The 24877-nt window shown below is 39.3% G+C and overlaps 1 protein-coding gene across 3 annotated transcripts; it reads left to right on the top strand.

Annotated features, from left to right (window-relative positions):
- Window positions 1–124: 124 nt before the first annotated feature.
- LOC135947034 (KICSTOR complex protein SZT2-like) lies at window positions 125–24817 on the top strand. 3 transcript variants are annotated; one of them, XM_065495586.1, is made up of 57 exons: window positions 125–266; window positions 332–533; window positions 1743–1910; window positions 1964–2041; window positions 2102–2332; window positions 2388–2541; window positions 3119–3339; window positions 3392–3516; window positions 3576–3699; window positions 3749–3881; window positions 4382–4664; window positions 5245–5514; window positions 5576–5690; window positions 6027–6217; window positions 6282–6506; window positions 6562–6714; window positions 7072–7237; window positions 11485–11618; window positions 11671–11801; window positions 12058–12279; window positions 12513–12771; window positions 12824–13060; window positions 13112–13446; window positions 13579–13994; window positions 14119–14191; window positions 14244–14420; window positions 14472–14697; window positions 14761–14842; window positions 14900–15091; window positions 15143–15362; window positions 15415–15673; window positions 15939–16138; window positions 16190–16340; window positions 16404–16603; window positions 16710–16908; window positions 16961–17120; window positions 17173–17296; window positions 17492–17658; window positions 17712–17834; window positions 17913–18168; window positions 18294–18437; window positions 18516–18580; window positions 18635–18840; window positions 19012–19387; window positions 19846–20037; window positions 20087–20309; window positions 20366–20507; window positions 20808–20904; window positions 20960–21171; window positions 21231–21480; window positions 21562–21775; window positions 21832–21953; window positions 22500–22768; window positions 22910–23185; window positions 23318–23519; window positions 23670–23933; window positions 24445–24817. In XM_065495586.1, the coding sequence occupies exons 2-57, from the start codon at window positions 357–359 to the stop codon at window positions 24577–24579; spliced, it is 10746 nt and encodes a 3581-aa protein (XP_065351658.1). In that variant the 5' UTR covers window positions 125–266; window positions 332–356; the 3' UTR covers window positions 24580–24817. The 3 variants fall into 3 exon arrangements, with proteins under 3 accessions (XP_065351658.1, XP_065351659.1, XP_065351660.1); XM_065495587.1 differs by having other exon boundaries at window positions 15942–16138; XM_065495588.1 differs by lacking the exon at window positions 22910–23185.
- The last annotated feature ends 60 nt before the right edge of the window (window positions 24818–24877 follow it).

Consider the following 24877-nt stretch of genomic DNA (forward strand, 5'->3'; position numbering starts at 1 on the left):
GGCCGCATTTTCAAGAGTCAGCTGAAATTGTATCTGAAAACTCTGCTCGCCATCATGCTGTGCTACTTCAGCGATTGCTAATCGTCAGTGCGCAAAACATGCGACGATTGGCGAAGGACGTGTGGTGCTAAAATCTGACTCAGACGTTAGTGTCTATTTCACATGTAAACAATACTGAGGGCAGGAGGTCTTGTTGCCTTTGAGCCGTGAGGGTCATAGTGCGATAACAAAATAATGCTGCCCCTCCAACGTACATAAATCGTTCAGTATGTGACCATGTCTGATTTTATTTGTCATTGGATTGCTCACTTGGTCGCATCATGTTTTTCAGGCGCCGATACAGAGGCGGCAACAGGATGGACGACGGCGCAACGGGCGCCGTCGACGACTGGGCGGCCTCCCAGGAGCCGCTCACCGCCGACCAAGTGTACATCCTCATGAAGAAGGACTACCGCATTTCGAGAAACGTCAGGGCGCAGTGGTTCATTGACAACCTCAACAGGACCGTCACCCTGGACTCAAACAAGAATGATGTAATTTATAGAATTTTTCTAAGCAATTACCTAATGATGATTTAAAACAAAATGCGATACAGATCGAAGAAAGTAAATTAATAATTATGATTGCCCTTTGAGTTTTTATTAATCTCAACGTCATGCAAATATTAATCTCTTTCCTTTTTCGCAATTTAAACGCGATGAGTTTTTAAAACTGAAAAATTGAAAATTAGATTATAATTTTGTCGACCCCAGGAATGAGAATAAACAACAATTAAATATTTGTATAAGCAAAGATATTATGAAGCAAAAGTATGTTTCAAATAAGTGGTGTTAATTAAATCACAATATGGGTTAGAATTTCAGTATTTTCTCTTGACCATCTTGGTTTGCCGCCTTGAAGTTAAAATGAAGCAGTTGGAAAACTTGAAAATTTGATTTTCATTTTTAACAAAATCAATATTAGAGAGTAAAAACTGGATTATATTATATTTTATCAATTCAAATCATTTTTAACGTGATTGCGTTTAAATTATTCTTTCTAACATGTCCCCCGATTTTTTTGTTATTGCTTAATTATTAATTTTAAGTTGAAATCAATTGTGCTGAGAAATGAGTGCAGTCATACGTTTTATGCATGCGTTGATTCCGAATTTTCTGCAGCTTTTACTGTCAAATGAATTTAATTTTCAATTCAATGTACTGCTTAAGCAAGGTCTGTGATGCTAAAATAGCTGCTGTACTATCGAAATATTTTCTCTCTCTTCAAATTCGCTCGTAGTCACCTTTCCATTGTCAATTCCGCATGAAGTCGGACCTTTTCATAACTTCTAAGATTTCTTAAAATTGCCCGAGTCTGTTTCTTTGTAATTTTTCCAAACGAATTTTCTCAAGACTGAGAAAATAAAACAAGAAAGATCCGTATTTGTCAGATATGGTTAATGGTCCTAATGGAAAATATAAAAATCAGTTTCAACATATACCAGCTGATAGTTTGAAAGTACTTCAAATTTTTATTATTTATTTTTATTATCTATTTTAACATTTAGCGATATTAGTTATTGCAGTTTTAAGAAATGTTTTGCACTCAAAATATTTGCCAAGAACTTTCAAACGAATAATTTGCCTTTGTTGATGTGATTTCAATGATATTTTGTTTCTGACTGTACTACCATTATATGAAGTAAGCAGCTACTAAACACTTCTTGAAAAGTTCTCTCTTCATTTAGATATTTACTGTTACAGGAATTGATTGTTTTGTCTATTGTGCCATTGGACCCGCCAAAATGTTGGACGGTCGAAAAAAGTCATCTTTGTAAATACGTTATCACCGCTGCAACACGGGTAATTTTTCTGGCTGAAAAATACCGCATGGTTTACTGCCTCGACATCAGTCCTTCGCTCTCTGCAGTAGTAAGATATTTTCAATCAATTTCGTCGCTCTTTAATTAACAAAATCTCTTCAGGATATTCAAATGGGTGAGGTAATGCTCGACTGTCTTGTATCTTCAGTGAAAGCAAGTCTTGAGGCCGTTTCATGCAAGGTAACGTTAGGAAACACAAATTTTATAAAATCTGATGAATTGTTTTGGTCTAAATATCAGTTCACAATTCCTGGTTCGACGAAAGTCTTCCAGCCAGATGTGTACGCGACGATTATCGCGCACACACCCTTCTTCACCTCACCAGCGCAACAGGTTCTAGTCCAGGGATGGCAAGTTACCCCACAAAACCTTCCACAGTTGCTGATTATTCTGGAGAAGCAATTGCAAGAGCTTGAAGGAAAGGTTGCTGAGGTTTCCGGAATCGCCCAGGCACAGCTTGACGCTCTCAGAGTAAGGAATGGTCGCTTCTTTGACTGGCACAATGCTAAGTGAGATCTTGAAACAGGCTGAGTCAGAGAAGTTGGTCGGAGGATTGTTCGAAGAGTCTCTGCCGCCTATGAGTGCTGAGAATCCTATGGTCAGTCCTGACACTGGCTTCATCAACATGCTGCGCTTTGGAATGCTCGCTCTCAAGTTGTTACCAGACAGCAGTTCAGCTAGTGAGTCAAAACGATGAAAAATACTAACATTTTTCCTGGCAATGCATTCATAAAGAAAATAATTTCATACTTTTTTTCTGATAGTGCATTAATCAGAATTAATTTTTTGAAAATTTTAGACCATTTGAATTTTTATATGTACGCGCTAAAAACTTGATGGGCACCAAAATGAGCATGAAGCTCTTGAATTGAAAAGACTAATGAGCCACACACCATGCTTATAACCACTTATATTGCTATTAACATATTAACTGTCAAAAATTGTATTAGACATATTTTTTAAACTCTAAATTGTCCATTGATTGAATATCTAAAATGCAACTGTTAAACATTTTAGAGACTCACAATCAATTCACCAATTGTGGATGCCCCTTAGTGTTTGAAGCCACGAATAGGTGATGCAATTGGTTAATTTTGGTTTTATGCACTTCTGCTGCGATTTAAGACCCAATCCTTCTATTATGAGGAAATTATTGATAAATCTTAAGTTTGTTTAGATATTTAAAATATAAAAATAATTGAATACAGTTCTATAATTTAAATCTATTTAAGCAATAATGTTTTCTCCATTTTCCAGACATAATTGTGGTGACGGACGGCATCATAAACATTCCGGACGTAAACATTTTTGACTCGGTGCTGTCGCAACTGCGCAGTAGCACTGTTTGCTGCTCATTCCTCCAAGTTGCAGGCTCCTTCCACCCTAACTGCTGCAAAGGGTTCGTGCCATACACTGAGCTAATGCATTTTCTGGCCTCAGCCACCCAGGGAGCCTACATCACGGCTGCTCACAAACTTGTATGACCTTGATTGTCAATTTGTTGCACGTGGTTAAAATTTCTATTTCCAGGAGATCTCAAAGAATATGTCCATGAATGTTTTTCATGAGGCATTTCTCACCTGGAGTTTTCAACATTCAGTCAAAGCGTTCAGTCCCAAATCAGAGCCTCGGCGCATCCTAGACTGGGACAGAAAGTATTCATTCATTTTCTCATTGGGTTGAGTATCATCCAATCATTCCCTTTCTATTACAGTTTTCAAATGGGCATTGAAATCAAAGATGGGGTGCTTATGCGTAAGAAACAAGCAGAAGGTGCATTGAATGCCCGCCTCAAGGACGTTCTCTCGTGTAGACTTAGGGAAGGATATTTCATAAAGGTAGTCTCTAGTAATATGCTGAGTTTAAAATCTCATGATTTCTCTTCAGAGTTTGAGCCCTAAGGATCCGTTAACCATGGAGGTATGCCTTGTCCTTCCTTGGAAAAACGAAATCAACATTGAGTACCTGATCACTTCCCAATCATCCTCAACAAGTTTGAACTACATAGTAACGATTGAAGGTAAGAAACTCGAATTAATTTGACATTTTTTTTAAATTTGTTTTGTCCTCTTTTCTTACAAGGGAACCCTGGCTTCGTATCACTTTGACATAATTTTACTCCATAAATAGATATTCACTTTTGTTATGTTTGCAAGGACCAGCAGTCCAAAGTTTTCAATCTAGCATAGTTTTCATATTACAGATTCAGATGTGTATTATATTTTGTTAGGTCACATTTTATGTGTCTAAATATCTAAATAAAAAACTTGAACAGCTTTTCCCTCATCTCTGAAGAAAGTTTTAAAAATAAATTTAAAAATTGTATCTTGGTTATAGTGTTTTGTAAGTAGACTTACCTTGCGTAGACAAATTGATTGATGGACCATTTTCTACTTTTTCTAGATTTGGATCCCTTTTAAACATTTTTATGTTTTTAGAGTACTAATAGACTAAAATAAATTCTGCTCTGGAGTCTGGAATGTATATAAATGTTAAGAAAGATTTTAATTTCCATTGCAGCTCCCTATGAGTTTCTCCATGACATTACGTGCTTGCTGAAAAAGCCCTTTGAGTCCCCCTTCCGTCGTGCCGTGGTTGCCCGATTCTGGCACACTTTCAAGAACCTGCAGCACACTGACCAGCTACTAGAGCACCTCCACTCCTTTGGAGACAACGCTTTGAACTACTCGCTGCCGGACAGCGTTAAAAGCGGTGTTCCTCTCTTCCAAGTGCCCACCAGTTCGCAACTTACTGCAGAACTCGCGAGATACCCTCATCGGCGGGTGCAGAGCAATTTGGCAGAGTAATTTGCATTTTTATCTGTGCATATTGGTCGTCGGTTGGTTGTAGTTAAATCGCTGCATGGGAGCCACAACTTGTTTTAATATGTTGGAGGACATTAAATAATGAAATAATGAAGAAAATATTTTCTTTGTTACTTTTAGCTTTTTTTTTTGGTAGAAAGCTACTTTACAACAAACTAAGAACCAAAATTATAGGCTTGTGGGTTCCAACATGTCAGAATAAAAGGGATTAAATTTGTGTTAAGTCTCATTCATTATTTGATTTTTTTTTAAATTCCTCGTTATAAAAATGGAGCTTGGTTACTTGTGAGACAGTGCAGATTTTTTGCTATTAAAGCTATATTCCTACCTTTATTAAAAAACTAAGCAGTCATTCCCCTCATCTTTGCATTTAGTAATATTAAAAATCCGTTCGACTGAAGTTTGGTCTTAAATTTCAATTTGAATTAATCCTATTAATATTTAACTCTTTATTGTCCTCTATAACGCACTGACTTAGTGCATTAGAATTTGTTACATAGCTTTTATTTTCTATATATCAAACAAAAGTTTTTTGTTCAGAACACATTTCTCTTCCAGTGAACCACAATACAGCCAAATCACCAACTTCTGGTTGCCGATATGCGTGCTAGAAGCGCCGATGTGGCAAAAGTGGCTTCACGGACACCGACTAGGCCTTCTGCTAAGGCACGACGATCCTTTACCTCTTCACCTTCACCAGGCAGCACAGAATGGCCGCTTCCAGCAGGTGCAGTGCAGGCATGCAGGGACGCAGCTTAACGCCACCCTCAAAGATTGGAGCTCCTTCGTTCTCCTCGAGGCAATATCTTATGCCAAACTGATACAAAAGTATGAATAATTAGCTTATTTAAAATTCCCTTTTGATTGTTAAATGTCCATTTCCCTTCAGCGAAAACGAGAAAACGCCGACCAGCTTTCTCCTGATGAGGGTTAACGTTAAAGTTCCTTGTGTGGTAATCAATATTGCTTTCCTTGGAGGAGCGTCCGGCAATGTAAGGCACAAGGTGAGTGATCAATGCTTTTTCCTCAGGAAGTTGGGAGAGAAGAATATTGGTTCAAATCAATGCCAGAAATGGTTTTGAACTGAGCCAGGAACGCAGCGATAAGCATTCTATGATCAAGAATTCAGCGGAAGAAGATTAATTTTGATTAATCTTAAATAAAAAAGTTGCACTTGACATTATGCAAAATATAAATATATATGTTGCACTCCCGACTTGACCTGCGTGAGAATTTTGAAATTCTTGAGCAATATAGTCAGAAACCGCTCATTGAAAAAATTGTTGATAAAATTTTTAAATGAATTTGCTGACAAAGATTGTAAATTTATAATTTAACAGATTTTGGAGGAGCTGAAGTCAAAACTACGAGAGCTGCCCTACCCTCGCAAAATAAAAGAGCCACCAATGAGAAAATTTTCAACCGTGAAAATCAACTCAGTCAGTCCAGAGGAGCAAAATGCAAATTACACCAATGCGGATCTTAAATGCTGCATATTGCTGGTTAAACCAGTAGAGAAAATTCTCATCAGGTGAGAACTAGTCGCTTACTTAATATCGCCATCACAGCCTCTAATCCTGATCATTGGATTTCAGGTATGAAAGGATGCCATTGGACTTTGCCACTGTGGTCTTTCCAGACGGCACTCGGCCAGCTGGAAAATCAACACTACCCATCTCTGGGAGCAGCAGTATGCTCACGACCCTGTCCAGGTACCTCCATCATCGCAGGTGGATTTGGGTGGCTCAGCCAGGAAGCAAAGGCAACAATCATCTCAACAAATTTACTTCGCTCTCTAGAACTCTCAAAACCATCACTAAGTACGTCATTTAATTGAAATTTAATTACTTGGCACGCTCTAATTTTTGTCGATAGTATAAGGTTGCAGGAAGGGTTCACCTTTGCCCACTCAACAGCCGGCATTGTCAACATGTTGCTGGAAGTAACAATGCAGGCTGGCGTCGACACTCACCCTTGCGTCATCCAGTATGTGCTGTTTCCACCCCATCAAGTAACTAACAAGGAGAGGTAATGAAAAATTAAATCCTAAGAAAGAAGCTATTTCCTGAGGGGCCAAAACAGCCGTCTTACAGTACGATAGTGTGCTATTTTATATTATCTTTAAACATTTAAATATTAGTTATCCATCCTAAATAAATCTACGCAGTGCAGATCATTTTAAATTAAATTTAATAATTTATGCCTGTATTTTTTTAAATTATTTGACAAGGTAAATTTATATTGATTATTAGGTAAAAGCAACTTATTTGAAATAATATTTTTGCTTTTGACACAATTTAGAAAGGGGAATTAAATTTATGATTAGCATCTTGATTTTTTTATTACATTTCAATTCCGCTCATTTTCATTTTATTTCTCCTTTAGCGGTTCGGATGAAGAATGCACAGAAGAAGTGGATCCAACGGAACCAGAGGGAGAGTTGCAGATCATAACTGAAGTGTGGATTGAGCCTCAGTATGGACACGTGATTAAGAGCCCTCCTGAGAGGGCTTACATGGATGGTCTGTCTTACGACCAACTTGCTGATGAGGTAAGTCCCCTGCTTTTACTAATTTTGTGATGTAATTTGTAGTATTTGCACTCTTGTCTGCCTGCTTACCTTTCGTCAAAAATTAAGATAAAAAGCTTCTTCGTGTTTACCAATGCACTTGATTAAACAAGGCCCCACCGAATCTAATCAGTTCAATGATGAGCGTTTGGTAAATTTGTTGAGATCGAATTTGTCAGTCTCTGGCTTTTCATCTCATCGGTAGCTGAAAATGCTTTATTAAACTGCATTAGTCAAATTTCTCCATCAGCTTAAATAATTATTACAATTGGACTGGGTGGATATTGAAGGAAATTTTGAAGTGGCTGCAATGGCCCCATGGATTATCTTTAACTTGAAGAAGCAGATTCGGCGGCTCCAAGCGACCAACCGCATTATTTATCTTATCGAAATTTCGGTGTTAAAATAGAGCAAGTGCACGACTCCCAAAGTCTTGTCTCCCACTACGCGACGCAAAGTGAATTTCAACACACGAGATGGGTGCGATTATTTAAGCCATCACGCACCTTGATTGATAGCTCAGCAGCCGTGCTTTTGCGAATTTTCCGACCGTGATTGGGGCTGCATTTCATACAGAATGATCTGCCTCTGGTGGTTATCTAGCTAGTAATGCTTGTTTGCTCTACATTTTGAGCACTTGTCGATTTCTCGATCTGCGTGTTTGCACAGGGCGGCGATATCTTCAGTTCGTGCCAAAAGAGCTTTTCAGCTGACGAAACATATTCACTAGAATGCATGTGTAATCTATAGGCTCGTTATCAGCATTTAGACAATCATTCTTAAGACTATTTTGGGCATGAAAAACGGGGTTTTGCCAAAATAATTCTCGTACATTGAATCCGAATAATTATCTCACCATAATATGTTATAGTTTCAAACGGAGTTAATTATGTGTAAGAGAGTTATTATTCCTATTTTATTTAGTTTAGAAAATAATTAAAAAGCTCTACATAAAACCAACACTAAAATTATTAAAAAGATCATGCTTTTTATAATTTTACTGTTTCTCTCAGAGTCATTTTCTTGCCAAACACAAGCACTAAAGCACATTAAACTTTTCACAACAAATTTTGAACTCCTTAAAATCACTTATTTGTCTTTAAAATTAGAAACAAAATCTTTTAGCTTGGAAAAAATTTATTGCTCATGATTGGCAATCGCAAATATTCAAATATGAGAATCATACCCCCACTCGTCGCTAAAAGAGGACGTAATCTGAATTGTTATTGAGAACTGCGAAAGATTATAGTTTCCATATTCTTCGCCGATAAAGTGATTGATTTCGCGAACGAATCATCTCTGAATAATGATTTGTCTGTCCTACTTCTTCAACTTCGTCAGGAGTTGTCAGCGCAGCTTGAGCAAACAGGCAATTAGTGCGATAAAATTGGGAGGTGCGCTGCAAGATGATTTCCTTCTCTCACGCACGTCTTTCCAGAGGCAGGGCACGGCAAATACACAAGAACTCTGTTGCCACTTGTTGCCCGATAAGCCAACCGCGCTCTCAGGCGCCCCAAACGTGTCCATCCTACGTCCAAATCGTCGTTTCTATTTGGACGCCACTTGATCTCGCTGTGGGCACCAAATATTAACCTTTGCCCAATCTTAAAGGAAGCAAACAAACAATTTCCTCTGCATTGTTGCTGGTTTTGAAATTCCCGAACCAAGACCAAATGAAGGAAGCAAAGAAACTTTCATCTGCTTAGTACACCAAAGTTGGATAAACCTTTAGTAATAATTTGGATTTGCTGATATGAATGAGTGAGATAGGTTGGTTGCACATTTTCAAAAATAAATTTTCAAATGGCCGAATCACTTCATCTGGGTCCAATCGTCGTGACTAATCGCCATTATCTTTTTGTATTGAAAATTTTAATTGTTTATAGGTTTTATTCAAACTCCTTAAATCGATGCTGGTGATTCAGGCTCAAATTGAGATATCCCAATAACCATCTTGGGAGACGGAAATTTCGATATTTGGTGTCATATTCCTCTAAGTTGTATGGCTTGAATTCTCAAATCTAAATAAAGTATTGAGTCAGTAAAATATGCTCCTCTGATTTTAGGACGAGTGTCTGATTATGAAATAAAATTTTCGCATGATATGTTATGCAATATAAGTAAATTTTACGAAAACGATGTTTTTCTCAAGTGATATAAAGGAAAATTATGTCTCGAATTTAATTCAATTGCTAATCATCCAATTTCACCACACGTCATATTTTCTTCTCTTTGGGGAAAAATATAATTTTTCTAACCCGGTCGGAGATATAATGTTGGATGATGACAAAATCCATTTGTTAAAGAAAGTACAGACCAAGGGACAAACGATTTCAATTATTGATTGATTATTTCACCAAGCTGGCGTATGGTTTAAATAAATAACACCGTTTACCGGCATCCGTTTAAATTGCCAAAAGATGCCAGCCATTTAAATGGAAAAATGCAATATAAAAAATTTCTACATCAAAATCAAACTAACTTTTCAACCAATTCGTCTTAAACGGCAACAATTTAACATGCCAATCCTTTGAAAAGAGATCCGAATTTCCTTTTCGTTTCTGGAAAGCCCTTTCCCTTCCGCCTTGATAAAACACCGGCAGTCGTCGATCGCTCCCCTTTCTTGCCGACTGTTTCTGCGGACGCGGAGTGTATGCTCAAAGGAAAAAGGTTTGCGGGAAGGTAGACTCGCACATACACACACACTTGAAAAGGCGCTTTGCACACGCGTGCGTTTCTCCTCTGGCGGTGGTGGTAGCGTTATCAGTGCCCACGTACTTTGTACCCGCGAGGCACGTATAAAAGGTGGCGGCTCGATGGCCGCGCGGTCACTTGCTCAGCCGCCAGCCAGCCGCAGGATTAACCTCCGTGTCGCCTCCAGTTGGAAGTGGGGGTCTAGGCATGGAGTTGGCTCCTTTTCCGACTGCCAGATCTAACTCTTCCAGCTCACGGCGACACGACATTCGCAACTATCACCACCGATTTGCACACATCAGCTCACGGTCTCAGGGTAAATTCTGTCCGAGCCAAGGATTACGAATTTGTTAAATTTGTTTGATTATATATGTCAATTATTTTTAGTTGTTGTAAATAATTTAACTGTTAATCTTTGCGGTAATTTCAACTCTCGCATTTTGGCGAAATTTGGCATTTGTTTCAAAATTTATTACCGTGCTGATCCTTAGTTTTTCTTGTACGCGTGTTCAAACAAAGATAACGGAGATATAATAAGTCAATAATTCGGGCCGAGCGGCAAGGTGGATTATGATGATTCACTCTTTCCGACCCGATTTATCAGCACTCGACGAAATATTCTGAAGTGTGTGTGTGTGTGTGTGTGTGCTCGTCGCACTATCTTATCTGGAAAATTCGTTCGATCGATGAGTGTCAACCCATGCAGGGGTTAAAGCAAGAAATTGCGCGATGGCTGGACTAGGTGGAGGAATGGCATCTCCACTCGATCTCAAGAAAGTGAGATTCATCTCCTCCAACTTGGCTCACACCATCCATCTATCTCACCTCCCTGCATGCTCCCACTAGACTGATCTTGTCTTTAATTTGTACTAACTTAATTACTTGCTTTGTGTGTATCATAATTTCCTGCTGCATGTGTAATAAACGTTTCAATAACTCATTTCGACATTTTCTTATAGTAACCTTTCTATGGTAGAATATAATTTGGGTACCTTTGCATTTTTGCTTCCATAAAAGCGTTAAAAAAGAGGGAAATTTTTTTTATTTTATTTTTAACTCTTAAACGAATTAACTGATTTAGTATACAGAGATTTTGAACCAACCGGCTGTTTTTTAAGCTGCGTGAACAATTAAAAACTAATTTTATCTGGGTGTCATTTATTCCGTATCAAATGGACCATATGGAAATTGAGTTTGAAAGCAGATGAATCAAAAAAATATAAAGCTGGTTGATCTGACTTACAAATCACGTTTTGAATAAGTTACTTAAGTTAGAAGTTCACATAATACTCTAGCCATCTCTTCAATCTGATAATTGCTATACAAATGTCTATCGATTTTTGCATCTTCAGCTTAAACCTCTATGATTGACCAAAAAAATTGGCAAGCAATATAACTAAAAATATTTTGATTGAATTTTTCGGGTTGCATTAACCTTCTAAATCGCAAAGCACAAGATGAATGGTTTTTTATTCAAGAGTTGTGTACCTAAGAGAGATATTTATATTATTTGCGCCTTTTAAATAAAATTTCAGTTGTGCAAGATGGACGCTGAGTGCATATCCTGTCTGCTCACTTTTGAACATCTCATTGTGATCGGAAACGAAAAGGCACCGGCCTCGCTTCCTCCGTCTACCCCTATTGATAAATTTATTCACGGAGGACAAAAGTATTGTGGTCTTTTTTACTGGCAAAGAAACGTTAAAATTTATAAATTGCAGGCACAGCTCCTACGTAAGCATGAAGATGTTGCCTGAGCTGCGCATCAAACTGGTGCCGTTCACATTCAACTTGGTCAACCTGCTGCCCAAATGTCAACAGGCTGAAATGCTATTTTCTTCTTTTGTTCAAGGTCAGGAAACAAAAAATCGTGTTTTTAGTCTTACATGGATTAGAGGAATAATTATATTAATGAGAGGTTTTATGAAATTTCCCATTTGCTTTAAAAAATTTTTACCTAACGCCTCTCTTAAGAATTCATTTTGTTGTATGATTTTTTGTCTTACGTTAGATTTCTTCTCATTGCTTGCAATTTTTATCCATTTTTTGCTGCATTTGCTCTCTAGACCAATTGATAATTTGTGTACTAATTGTATTCCTGAATGCAGACCTAGCTTGGAGTTACCCAATCAGTTACGAAGAAATGAGCCGGTTGGATACGGCCAACAACCTCTTGTTGAATACGGTGTACGAGAGTATGTTGAAGGTTCATGACTGCGAATTATTTCTCAGCCACGTCGACTCGAAAATATTCTTTGACTTTCTCATAGAGAAGAGCAGGGATCCTTGCACATATGAGTCTCCAATTATCCACCATGGTCAGACAGAAGGTAATTATATACATATTGGGTGGAAACTCTAAACGAAAACACGTGAAACATGAAATAAATTAACTAAAAGTAATTAGTTTTTATTAACGGGAACGAAAAAAAATATCGCTTCATCCCGAAACTCACAGTTAATTTTCTTTTGGTATTTCTTTTACTTGTTTCTTGTAAAATTTCACAAGTGAGTTAATATGACTGTCAACTGTAAGAATCATGTCATTTAATATCTTACATAGATCCAGGGAAAATGTCTCCGGGAATTGATGTCTTCTCTGAAATACGACTCTGCGACAAATTCCTGGCCAGTCTAAAGCTGAGCAACTATCCCAAGTGGAAGTGCTACCTAAAAAGGTTAAACAACTCGCACTTGATTCTAACCTTCCTACCAGCCAGCTTTGCTGACCTAAAGCTGCTCATGCTCAACCAGAAAAGCTTGGACGGCAAGGCGCCCAAGGCAGTCAGATTATTTCCTGTTGCTAATGTCAAACGGGACAGGTATTTTCAAGTGTGCTATTTGATCGACATTTTTTTAACTCATTTTGCATAGTCTAAGTCAACTGCATCAGGATGAGTGCACAGAACTCAACGACTCTCTGGAGCGACTGGAAAAGCTCCAAATACCTGAGAGCTGTAGTGTTCCTGAAATGAGCGAAGAGGCGAGACCGGCCACGATCGCGAACGCTCCTTTCAGAAACCGAGCATACTCGCTGGACGCAGAGCGAAAGCGTGACATCCGCAATAACGATTTCCGCAAGCGACCTCGAACTTGCTCTGTGGATTTAAAGTAAGTTTATTTAAATAAATTTTCTTGGAAGCTCAACAGATTGTTCCCCAGAGAGCACAATGCAAAGAAACGAAGTCCTCAGCAGTTGAAAATTTCCGACATGAGTCCAAAGGCCCCTCCCAATCAAGAGCCGCAGTTTGGAGCCGTCACTCTGCCCATTTACGTCTACGACTGCCCTCTTGCCTCTTTGATTGATGTTTTGGTGTACAAAGAAAATGAAATAAGCTTGGGTGATATTTATGAGGACCACACCTGTAGTGAAGGGGCAGAGGTGCAAGCAGATGGGCAAGACAGCTCAGAAGTACCTGAAACTAGTGGCATTGAGGCGAACAGAATGCACCTGGGAAGCCCGGAACCAAAATCAGAAGACTTGGACTTGTCCATAGGTGATTCCGTGTCTAATTTTTACATGATGGAATATTTAGAAGGTTAATTAGCTTGGTTTTTAGTTGAAATGTCACTTGAAAACGTATATGATATGTACTAATCAAGTTTCTTTGTAACTTTCTCGCCTTTAGAAGTCAACTCTCTGAAGAGGCACTGTAAGCAGTTGAAGACAAGCTTCCAGCATTCGTACGTGTCCGCGCTGTACAAATCGCTGCAAATTGACAGCAACATCAGCGCCGAGGACTTGCAGAATGCAATTCGCGTATGCAGCGAGGTCAGCATCGAACTGGACTTCACGCGTTTCCTCATGGCGGTCTGCGGCCACCTGAAGGAGCTGTGGATCAACCAGCCGTTCGACCTCTTCCGCAGGGATGGAAATAGTCTGCGGACGTTTACACTTCCAAAATCCGAATTCTGTGGTCCGCTCAAAGCCAAGCATACATCTATCAAGGAGCAGTTTGCCGCCATCCTGTCTGATTTTTTCAAAGCTGTTCCTTCTAATCCCAAGTGCTTCTTCAGCATCCCAAAGTGGGAGACAGAGAGACAGGTAAATCGGATAATTTCGGTTTAATTCAATCAAAAAGGAGTCAAATATCACCCTAAAAAATACCTATTTTGTATTTTTTTAAACCAAATAATGTATTTTTAACATATTAATCGAAATTTTGCAGGTTGAAACCGACCTCATGGCTGACCACGAAGATGCCAATTCAAACTTCAGTCAAGAATTGAACAGTCGCAGGGGTGAATTGGGCAGCATTGTTAAAAAAATTCTAAATTATTTTTTATGGCACAGGAAGCCAAAGCTGGGACGCTGGAGGTGATGACACGCACACTTCAGACAGTGTCAGTGATTTGCCAGAAGAGGAAATGACGACTGAGCTTTGCCCGCTCTTTCTGCATCTGATGTGCTCTGTGCAACATGGTTCAGAAAGCAATTCCCAGCATGTCTCGAGCATCCCTGTTTGCATTAGTAACAAATTTATTTATTATCCCACACTGAACTAAATGGATGGTACCGCAGATGAAACTGGGCTGATTACTAACGAGATAAATTTATCATCTCTCAAAATACTGCTCGAAGTGCAGTGCCTGACGCTCCCGTCGAATATTGTTGAGCCAACAACGTCACTGCCCATTGCGAATAATACTGCTATACCAGGTCAAAATATCGAACAAACCCAAGTGGATACTATCAATACTCTGGAAACTTCCGTGCTCAGCAACGGCAGTAGTATTACTGAAACAGAGTAAGGCGTTTTGTTTTTTAACTCTCAATCAACTAGCTAATTGTTCTCTTTGAACATATTTAGATTAAAAAGTGAAGAAATTCTTTCTCGACTGTCAATCCTGCCAGAATACTTGCAAAAAGCCGTAACTTCCACCATCAGCAAAGTGAGTTTGTTATTTTTTTCATTTGTGCTAATCCAGCTATAAATTTTATTCAAACAGATAAAATGGCTCTTGCAAGATGAGCTGGCGACTTCTCTGCTGGTTGTGTATCCCCCGCTAGAGTCTACTCTGCAGATGGTTGCCCAGCATGTCATTAGTTCGAGTTCGTTCACTCTGGCTAACTGTTCTGTGCAAAAGATTCCTCTAAACTTCGTCTTTGGTGCTGAGCATAGTCTAAACCAATTCCTTGACGTAATTAATTGTTGTAAGACCAACCTTTTAACTGATTGTTGGTTTTTGCAGAAATTTGCTCAACTAAGGATAAACTTCTATTTCCTTCGGAAGGAAAGCAACTTTTACTACTTGGTGCAGGATCTCAATTCTCGACAGCATAAAATGCAATCAACCCCAGTGAACGGACCGAATTTTAAGTCAATCGCCACTCCCAGCTCCCTAGCTGAAGACTCGTCTGAGATGTCCATGTACCAAAACGACATCATCGAAATTCCCCAGACTCATTACAGTACTGAATTTTTAAAATAAATCTTTCTGTTGCCATGGTTTGTTTTTATTAGGTGAGTCAGACATTCAGGGTCTGGGATTGGACAGCACGCCAACAGACGAGCCCCTGTCGAGACCTCTGAGTGACCTCAAGCTGTCTGCCGCAGTGGACTCGAATCAGATTGTTGAGAATATTCTGCGAGGACGAAAAGCGAGTGCGGACCTGCTCTCTATGACTGAGAGAAAAGATTTACCGCCTACCACGCTCTGGTTGGACACGTGCAGTTCTTCTGCGCCCACGCCCAGTCTGGATATGAATAAGGAAATTCTCAGGTGCAATATTTGTTTCGTAAAAATAATTTAATGCCTTAAAAATAGTCTTTTTGATCCCAATCTGATTTTTATATGAATCAGTTTGATTTTATTTATAAATTTCCAAGTTCAAATATTTAAATCTCGATTAAACTCACATGAGTTATTTTCTACTTAAAATTTTGACTATCTAAGCAGTGATATTGCTGGTCCTTTCCAGCTTATTAATAACTTTTTTCAATATTTAAAATGTCAAGATTTTCTATATTTGCGTCTCAATTTGCAGCAGTGATTTGCTTCCGGAGGAGATGGATCAAGCGAATCCGGAACTGCTATGGGACAAGCGTGTTAAAAGCGTGAGCAGACCGGGCAGCAACAAACTGCCTTTTAGCCAGAGAACTAGAAACTTGTCTGGAGCCGTTTCTTCCACTGGACCAAATAGCGAAACTTCCAGCTTCATCGAAAGCGGCCAAGGAACCGAAGAAGGTCGGAATTTTGTGTTCATGTACTTTTTTAAACTAATTCTTTGGGTCGTAGGCTACGATGGGGACTCAAGTGATGACAGCAATTCCCAGTGTGATGATTTTCCCTCGTGGAATCGGGAACAAAAGGGTGGAGTCAGTTTGCCAAACTTTTGGCTTGTCATGGAAGTTTGCAATGATGAAGTGGTCACGTACTTCCACTGCAGGTATGTTATTGTAAAATTTCTTCAACAGACTCTTTCGTTTTTAACACTTCTTGCAAATTACAGAGCTGAAGGAAAAGAGGCTGTTCGGTTGAGGAAGATGCACAACAAAGTCATGTCCAGAATTATCGAAACTTGCAAAGAAGTTAATCAGTTTGCACTTTTGCAAAGCTTGCACGAAACCAAAACTTGCGACGATTTACTTGAAGGTGATGCCCCAAAGGATCTTTGGGATGCGCCAAAGAGTAGAAGCAATTCCTATAAAGGTAAGAAAATCCCATCGTTTTTTTAATGTTCCTTGAAAAAGTGAATTTAAAAAAATTAATATACATAAACATTGCTAATGATTTGTCAATTTTTTCATTTATTCAGATAAAGTACTCTGCTTACCTGGAATATTTTCCTGCGATGTGGTATGGGAGACGCAGTTTTTATTGCATCCCAGACTTAAAACTGGTCCCGCTAAAAGAGGAATTCAGGCTCTTGAGTCCGTTCTCAGCAGATTTCCCGTCAACAACCGGAAAAACATGTTTGTATACCAGGATAACCTGCAGAACGTGTTCTACCTGAGGCAAGTCTGAATCCCATTCGCAAATCAAAAGTTTTATAATTTCGCGTCACAGGTTGCACGAGTCAAATGCGTCGTCTATGGGCAGCAAAATGACTCCAAGCTCGAGTTCCAACCAGGGTATGTTTTTGACTGACGGAGAGATGACGCCTCCTGGGACCAGTTTTGTCAGGAGCCCCTCCATATCTTCGCTGAAAAGGGATGACGGATCTAAGGTTTGAAAATTCTCTTCTAAATGGGATCTGATAATAATTAAAATTTAAAAAGATTGACATTCGACCCCGCGTGAAGTCCTATGGTGAGAGAGATATGCCAATGGATAACTTGTCCTCGCCTTTGCCCAAGATGGATGAGATCGTCATTCTCAAAGTTCATGGTATCACAGAAGCAGGTACCAACAGTTTTTAGATTAGGAAATACATTTTCGCTTAAAGCAAATTATATGCTAATTAATTGGCTTCTACTTAAAATGTAAATGCTTGAATCCAGTATTCTTCGAAACTCCCTAAAAAGGCTACCAAATAACTGTGCTCACCGTATTCCAAATTGTGTATTTTTGGCTCTGGATTAATTTTTCTGGTTCCAGGCTCGGCAATAAAGGAAGACTTGGTGCAAGTGCTGCACAACAGACTTGACGACGCAGTACTGGAAGTTCTTTGCGGCTTGTTCTTGCGAAATCCCATGTGTAAACTCACACCAGACGACGTCCATTTCATACAGAAGCCTAACCAAAAGGCAGACATGTCCATAGATGTAAGATTCATCATGTGGTCGAAGCAATCAGCTAATTTGAATTTTATTCGCAGTTCTCCATTCAACCATTTGCCGTTGAAAATTTGCAAGCGCTTGTCTACTACCTAAGACAAAATCTGCTTGAGTTTCTCCTCATTCCAAAGTACACGGACGTCAAATCAGAAAATCACTTCCAGGTAAGATTCGCTATTTATTTTTATTCAAAGTACATTGGACGATTATGATATATTTTGACGCCATTATTTTTAAAACAGGACTACACGCATGATGATTTTTCAAAAGACAGAGTGCCCGAAGAAGACATCTTTCTGTACATTCAGAGCCGCACCTCCTCAGGCAACAAAGGCATGGCTTGCATTGCGATGGCTGTCGTGGACAGCAATGGACGCGTGATAATTCCTGAGGGTTTCACCAAACCTTGCAGTCAGGTTCATGTTGACTCAATAATTAACATGGACTTTGTTACGGCCACTGGCACCGTTATCTGCGACGATATCGAAAAGGAGAAAAGTAAGTCGTAAATTATGAAGTTTTCATAGGCAATTTTAAACAAAAGTGGACCCAAAAATCTGCAGTAACTCGACTTATATTTTTAATTCAAATGATATACCATAAATTCCGTGATTGATGTGCAGCCGCCAGGATCGAGTTCCGCATTTGGAAGCAGGGCAAGGTGAATCTGGACCTGCTGACCAAGAACCTGCAGGCGGCCTTGCAGCACTCCTTCTGGGATCTGCAGACGGAGTACCGGTTGCTCACTCCTCCTCTTTCTCTTGATGGTGAGCTGAGTTTTAATTTCTAGAGCATGTCTATCATAATTGCTTCGCGTATTGGTAAGGTTCACTATATTTTTTCAGTTCCTGGGACCGAACTGACTTCATCTTTTACGGAATCATCTGCAGTTGAAATTTCCTCTATGGTGGTGAGTATAAAAAACCCTTGCGAAAACGTTAGGTTATGAAAAACTATTTTTCAGACTTCGTTCCACGCTGAATCTCCTTCTTCAGCCACCGTGCCAACCAAGACTCTTCTCTCCACTCCTGGTAGCATCGATAAATTTGAGTCGGGGGAACAAGGGCGACTCCATCAGGTGTACCAATGGGTGATCAGCGAGTGGCTTGGCTATGCTTTCGAGATCGGCGTGCCTTCTGTCAAGAAATTGATCGTTCACCTTAAATCTAGGTACTTCAGCCAAAATCTACAAAATATACCGCATCACTAAAGTTTCAGAAATTTCCTCAACCAATAACATTAGAATTTCTTGCTCTCACTGCTTGATATTTGTTTTTTGTTTTTTCAAAAAATGTTTTAAAAGGAGAGAAAAACTTATTTCCATTTTACTACTCCTTCTAGGCAAATGATCTCGCAGACACTGAAAGAAATGCAGAAGATAATAGCAGTGAATGCCCCTGACTCGCAAGTTGCCATTTACAAGATGTCATATTTGAACGATATGAAAGTGTTCATGCCATACCAGCCAACGGCATCCTTTCCAGACGGCAGTCGGTGGGATGACGCAGACAATTTGCCCACTTGCTTTCTGTTCAGCCGCAACCTGCTGCAGTGGAAGTCGTGTGTTTCTAGCGTAAAGACAGTCGACCCAGACATCTTGTATCCTAAGGCGCATAAGGTCCTGCAGAAGTTTCCGCCACTTCTCGTCACCAACTCTGATGGCCTGCAATTTGTGCCCAGACAGCGGCTTGTGGTGGCCAATCTTTCAGACCAACAGGTAATTTTCAATTAATTTACAAGACTTTTTTTGTCAACACTGACAAAAGGAATTAAGCTAACTTATCAGAAAACTAATGATTTTTCACTGAACTCAAGAAGAAATTGGACTTTAATTTTAAAGATCTGATAGTTTTTTGTTTGATTTTAAAGAGACGGTTCATTTTTTACACGGGAAAAGAATGGTTTCACGGGAAGGGTAAATTAAAGTCTAAATTTTTAGCATCTTGCTAAAAATGAAAGGTTTTCTGAAATATTTGGATTTTTTCTTTACGAATTTATTCCTTCTCACTAAAAATATGCAAACTGGACTAATTTTTAAAATGATATTCTAAATCTGTTTTATAATGTTTAGTTGAATTAAAAATAAAATGTAGGATGGACGCTGATCAGCACAACTTTATGACAAATATCTGCCAATAAAATAAATTCAATCATTTTTAATCTAATTTTATACAGATCGTCATTTACACGTACAATTGGTCAAAGGATCGGACGGAAAACATGCACAGACAGATGGCAGATTTAGGCAATTGGTTGGTGGCGCGCTCCAACCTTACCACGACCATCGTGTGCCAGAAGATGGGCCTTTTCCACAACATGATGTTCAATCGTCAAACACTAGACCCGAAAAAGGGCCTTTCGGAGCAGGTAATATCTTATTCTTACTTCCTTGGAAAACAATCTAAAGCCTCAGCAGTCAAAGCCAACCCTGAAGGACGTAGAGCAGCTGATAAAGCCACCTGTCATCACTCAAAAGGACTTCAACATGGTTGGCGGGCGTAGGTCCAGCGGTCTTCCTTCGATAGTGATACACGACGTCTTCAGAGACAATAAGCCTAGTCGAATAACCAAGCCCAACATGGACCCCGTCACCACTAATGGACAACACCTTCTTGAGCTCTTTGGCATGGAGAAGAGAGGTCAGTAGTGTACTGAATTTTCGCTCCGAATATTAAATTGTAGCTTTAATTTTCAGACTCGCAAAAGAAACTCCACCAATTGTGGGAGTCAAAATTGGCCATGCCTAGCATTCCAGTGTCAGATGACTTGCTGCAACTGCTTAAACAGCATTCCAGAGTGGTCCACTTCTGTCTCACACCTCTGCTTTATCTTCCAAGGTTTTTATCAATTCCTCAATCATAAAAAATAAATCAATTATAACTTTAGGCTTGTACAGTACTTGTGCTATTTTTGTGAGAAAGCAAATTTTTAATGATCTTCTGCGCCAAGTTAGTTGCACAGAGCGGTTACAGGTGGTGCAACAATTTTTTTCTGCGTTTATGGTACCAAATTTACTTTGCATCTTGAGGCGCTTTAAAAAGTTTTCATTATTTTTAAGTTGAAAATAGTAAGATACTGTAAATGATGTCCTTGAAAATGATTGAAGCGGCTATAATGCTGCATGATGCGATTTTCAGTTGGCGCATCCAGGCAGCAGCCACACGGGACCATACATTGGCCTCGAATGTGCCCTTGAAGAACCAGGACATGAGCAAATCTTTTCCCTTAGCTCCGGTAAGCAATTTTTATTCCATCGCTTCTATTGTTTTCAATCTTATTTTCCCCACAGCATTCCAGACACGAGTCAGGCAGCTCGATTAAGAGCACTGGCGAGGTGGGAAAAAATACTAAATCATCACCTCACGCGTCACCAAAATTCAAGCAGGGTGAGGACCAGTGGCACACAAAACTGTGTCTCAGCTTCATTGAGGAGTACAAACACTACCTCAGCACGGTCGGCTTTTTGTCTATTCAAACCGATTCCTCTTCGCCAAAGAAAAGGTGCTTTTTCGTCTTTCCTCTAGTTGAAGAAGATTATATATAGTTCCACTTTTCTGCAGCTTGAAAAATATCAGCAAAGATGAAAGACAGCGCAAACTGAGCGGCTCCAGCGTGCTTTCCTCCTCATCTTTCAAACGCCAGCGCGAGGACAACACAATTTGCCACTTTTTGCAGAAGTGCCACTTAGGGGGAATCCTCATTTTTGTCATTTCGCTGCATGAGCCTTTCATTCAAGTCAAATTGTACGCCATTGAAAACGCCAGACTTCAAGCAAATTTAGTCGACAATGGACACATCCTGCACAATCAGGTGGAATAAACAGTTTATTAATATTCAATTTAACTCCATCAAGAACCTTGTTTTTAATTCCCATTTAAATACTGATTTCAGTACTTGTTCCCATTTCTCGACGAGTGCGATAAGATCAAAATAGCGATGCACCTGCACTCGTTCGCGTATGACCACCACTTGCGTTGTATCCATAATTACATCACCAAGCATAACAGTCTGCTCTCGCTCAACTTCCACCTGAAAAACTTCCTCGACGACTTTATCAAATACTACTCCAAGGCCCCCAACTTCGCCAGGAATCTCGTTTACGCTGGTGAGTTGCTTCAAAAAACATCCAAGCGTGTTTTTTCACAATTGAAATGTTTGTAGACGGTGTTAGAGTTACGGACACAAAAATGCCAGCTCTACAGCTGTTCAACTTTTTGTGGACTCACGTGGACCTTTACAAGATGGAAGTGTTCTGCATGAGCCCTGAAAACGAGTTTGCTACGGTAAATACTCTTTGCAAATTTTAATAAAAATATTTTTTCCTCCAAATTTTAAATCATTAAAAACAATTATTTTAAGGGAACTTGTTAGATTCTAGTAAGTCTTGTATGAAATGCAAAGAGATATGTTCATAGACAATTTTTTATACTATTTTTAAATTCCAATACTAAACCTTAGGGGTTTGTTTAAGACTCTTCTCTACCATCTGACTAATGGTAGAGGAAAAAACTTCACTATAATATTATTCTCTACAGATTGAATTTTCTATTTCCTGTTATTGACTTCTAATTTATTGCTGTTTTTCGTGCTTTATAATCAAATTAAAAAGGAATGGAAGAAATTTTAATTTGACTTTACGAGCGACTGATGAAAAATGCTCTGAATTGATTCTGTCGAATATTTCAAAGAAGAATGGTGGTGAATTTTCGACGTTGAAATTTATTCTCTTTGCTTTAAAAGTAAAATCCATCATGGAAAATATCATTTTTCATAGTACAATTTAAGATATACTTGTTGGTTTTAACTTAGCTACAATTCTCTTTGTGCAGGAAAATGAGTACGTGCTAGTGCAGCTGAAGAGTGTAATTGCCTCTGAAGAAAATAATAAGCAAAACATGGATAAACCCGATAAAGAAGAAATTAATAAGCAAAAAATGGATGTACCCGATAAGGAAGAAAATAATAAGCAAAAACCCGATAAACCAGAAATTTTTGACGTCACGCTGGTGGTGTCAAATGTGCCAGGTGGCGAAGAGGATGTCGGCAATGCCACCAACGTTCTCAACCTGAAATATTACATCCTGCTCACAAGCCACAGGTCAGTATTAAATTTATTCAGGCTCGTTCGTAGCTACACCTTTTAGAATGAGAATAAATTACCCCATTTATCATAATGAAAATAACAACGCTTCCGCTCATTTGCCAGCTTTAGTGTTCATATTAAACAAACCATTTGCAGCAAAATGTTCCCAAAAATTGCTATCGAGGTTGAGCGCAGTCTTGGCAAGTTCCGCAACGTGCCGCTGGCTACGCCGCCGCACTTTCCCTCATACATGTCCATGGCGGCCAGCAATGCCGGCTTTGATGACAAGGGCCTGCCCGAAGAAAGTCCTTCCGGCACAGATGACATCTGCGAAGACGAAAACGATGAAGCCTCACGCGTGGAGCCGCAGCTGTCGTCCGACATGCAGCTTTCTTCCGACATGCAGCTGCTCTTCCCTCAAATAGAAATCAAGTAATTCGCTAGAACCTCATGATCATACATTTAATTCCCATTTTACATTATCTCCTTCCCCGAAAGCACTTTGTAATGTTATTGAAACCTCAGTTGGAAAAATTTCTATTTGTCGATTGGTCTACTTTGCAGGCAGGAAAACGTTAAGTACATGGGCTATTACTCGCTGCACGAGCAGACGATGCAACGGCTTATCCTGGATCAAGCCAACAAGGCGAGGGATCAGGTGCTTAGCATGGTGCATCAGGGCATGGAACACTGCCGCACGCACATACTGTGGGAGACATTGCTCCGCACCTCTGCCGAAGCGGAGGACAAAGCCAAGAGAAAAGATGTAAGGTTTAACAACAAAATTCATTGCCTATCTAACAAAAATTTAAATTAACTGTGTGAGTTATAAAATTTAAGCGTGTATCCAAGCCCTATTAAAATTAGAACACATCATATTATAAATACTATAATTTTCTTTTGTTTTTCTGCGCAGCTGACGTTCAACGAATTTCACGAGCTTCTCCGACTGGCCTCAATGGAGTCGCTGAGTAGTCTTGACCCTCGTCTGAACCCGTTGCTGTGCCAGCCGCTGCTGTGGTACCAGAACTTAGAGAAGGTGCTGATCGCCAAGTACGGCGCCAACGAGATTCGCCGCTACAGCTCTGGGGACCAGGGCATCCAGCACACAGTTGTGCTCTCGACCAATTATCTTGAAGCCTTTATGCTGCTCTCAGTTGATTCTCACACCTCCAGAGGGGTAAGTAGTGTCTCTTTGAATCCTATTTATGTGATTTGCGGCTCAGTGCGGCGTGAGATAAGTATTGTTTTCAAGCGTTTTTGCAGTTTTCTGCTAGCATTTGTTTGCCCGTTCTTACCATGTCTAAATTTGATGTATTTAAATTTTGTGACTATGACAGTAGGAATAAACAAATATATAAAAAAATATCTTAATAGCAATTAATTCAGAATCGACATATTTTTACTGGCACTGCAAGATTTAAGCATAAAAATTTTCGAAAAAATATTGAAGTACGCTCTGGCAGTTATATGTAAATAAAATACTTGATAATATTAAATTTAGTGATCTCAACAAGAAAAAACACTGGAGTTTGATAAAAGATAAAAATACTGGCTGAAACCAATTGGTATTTGTTTAAATTACTTGATTTTCCTATTTTTATTGTTTTGTAACGATGACTGTTAAATAAACATTGTTATCCGTCCCTTATATTTGTAGCACGGCATGATGTGATTCTTTCCGTTTGCAGGAGCTGTCTGTGGTGTGCAGAAAGGGTCACGTGGAGACCCTGCACAGTCTGAGGTACAACTCGCCGTTGCTGCGGGGCTTGGTCGAAGACTTTGTCAACGCCTGCTCATTCCACCTCTGGGCTAGCCTCATTTAATCTATTTGATACCCACTCAAGACTGACAACCACAATGTAGATTCCGTTTTAGGTTTTCCACTCAGTCTTCATACTTTTACTCATATTTTGCAGATTTTCCTTTACATGTAAAAATAATGTGATCCCATATTGGTTCTGATTGTGTTGCAGGATACAGATTTATACAATGTTGGTTGTTTTATCAATTCTATTACTCATCAAATGATCAATAAATGAAATTATTGTTAAATGCAACTCATGCACTGTTTGTTTTTCCAGTTTAAAATTTCTCTTGGTTCAGGTAAGGAGAATTAAACAT

The sequence above is a fragment of the Cloeon dipterum genome, chromosome X (assembly GCF_949628265.1).
Source record: "Cloeon dipterum chromosome X, ieCloDipt1.1, whole genome shotgun sequence".
Taxonomy (NCBI): domain Eukaryota; kingdom Metazoa; phylum Arthropoda; class Insecta; order Ephemeroptera; family Baetidae; genus Cloeon; species Cloeon dipterum.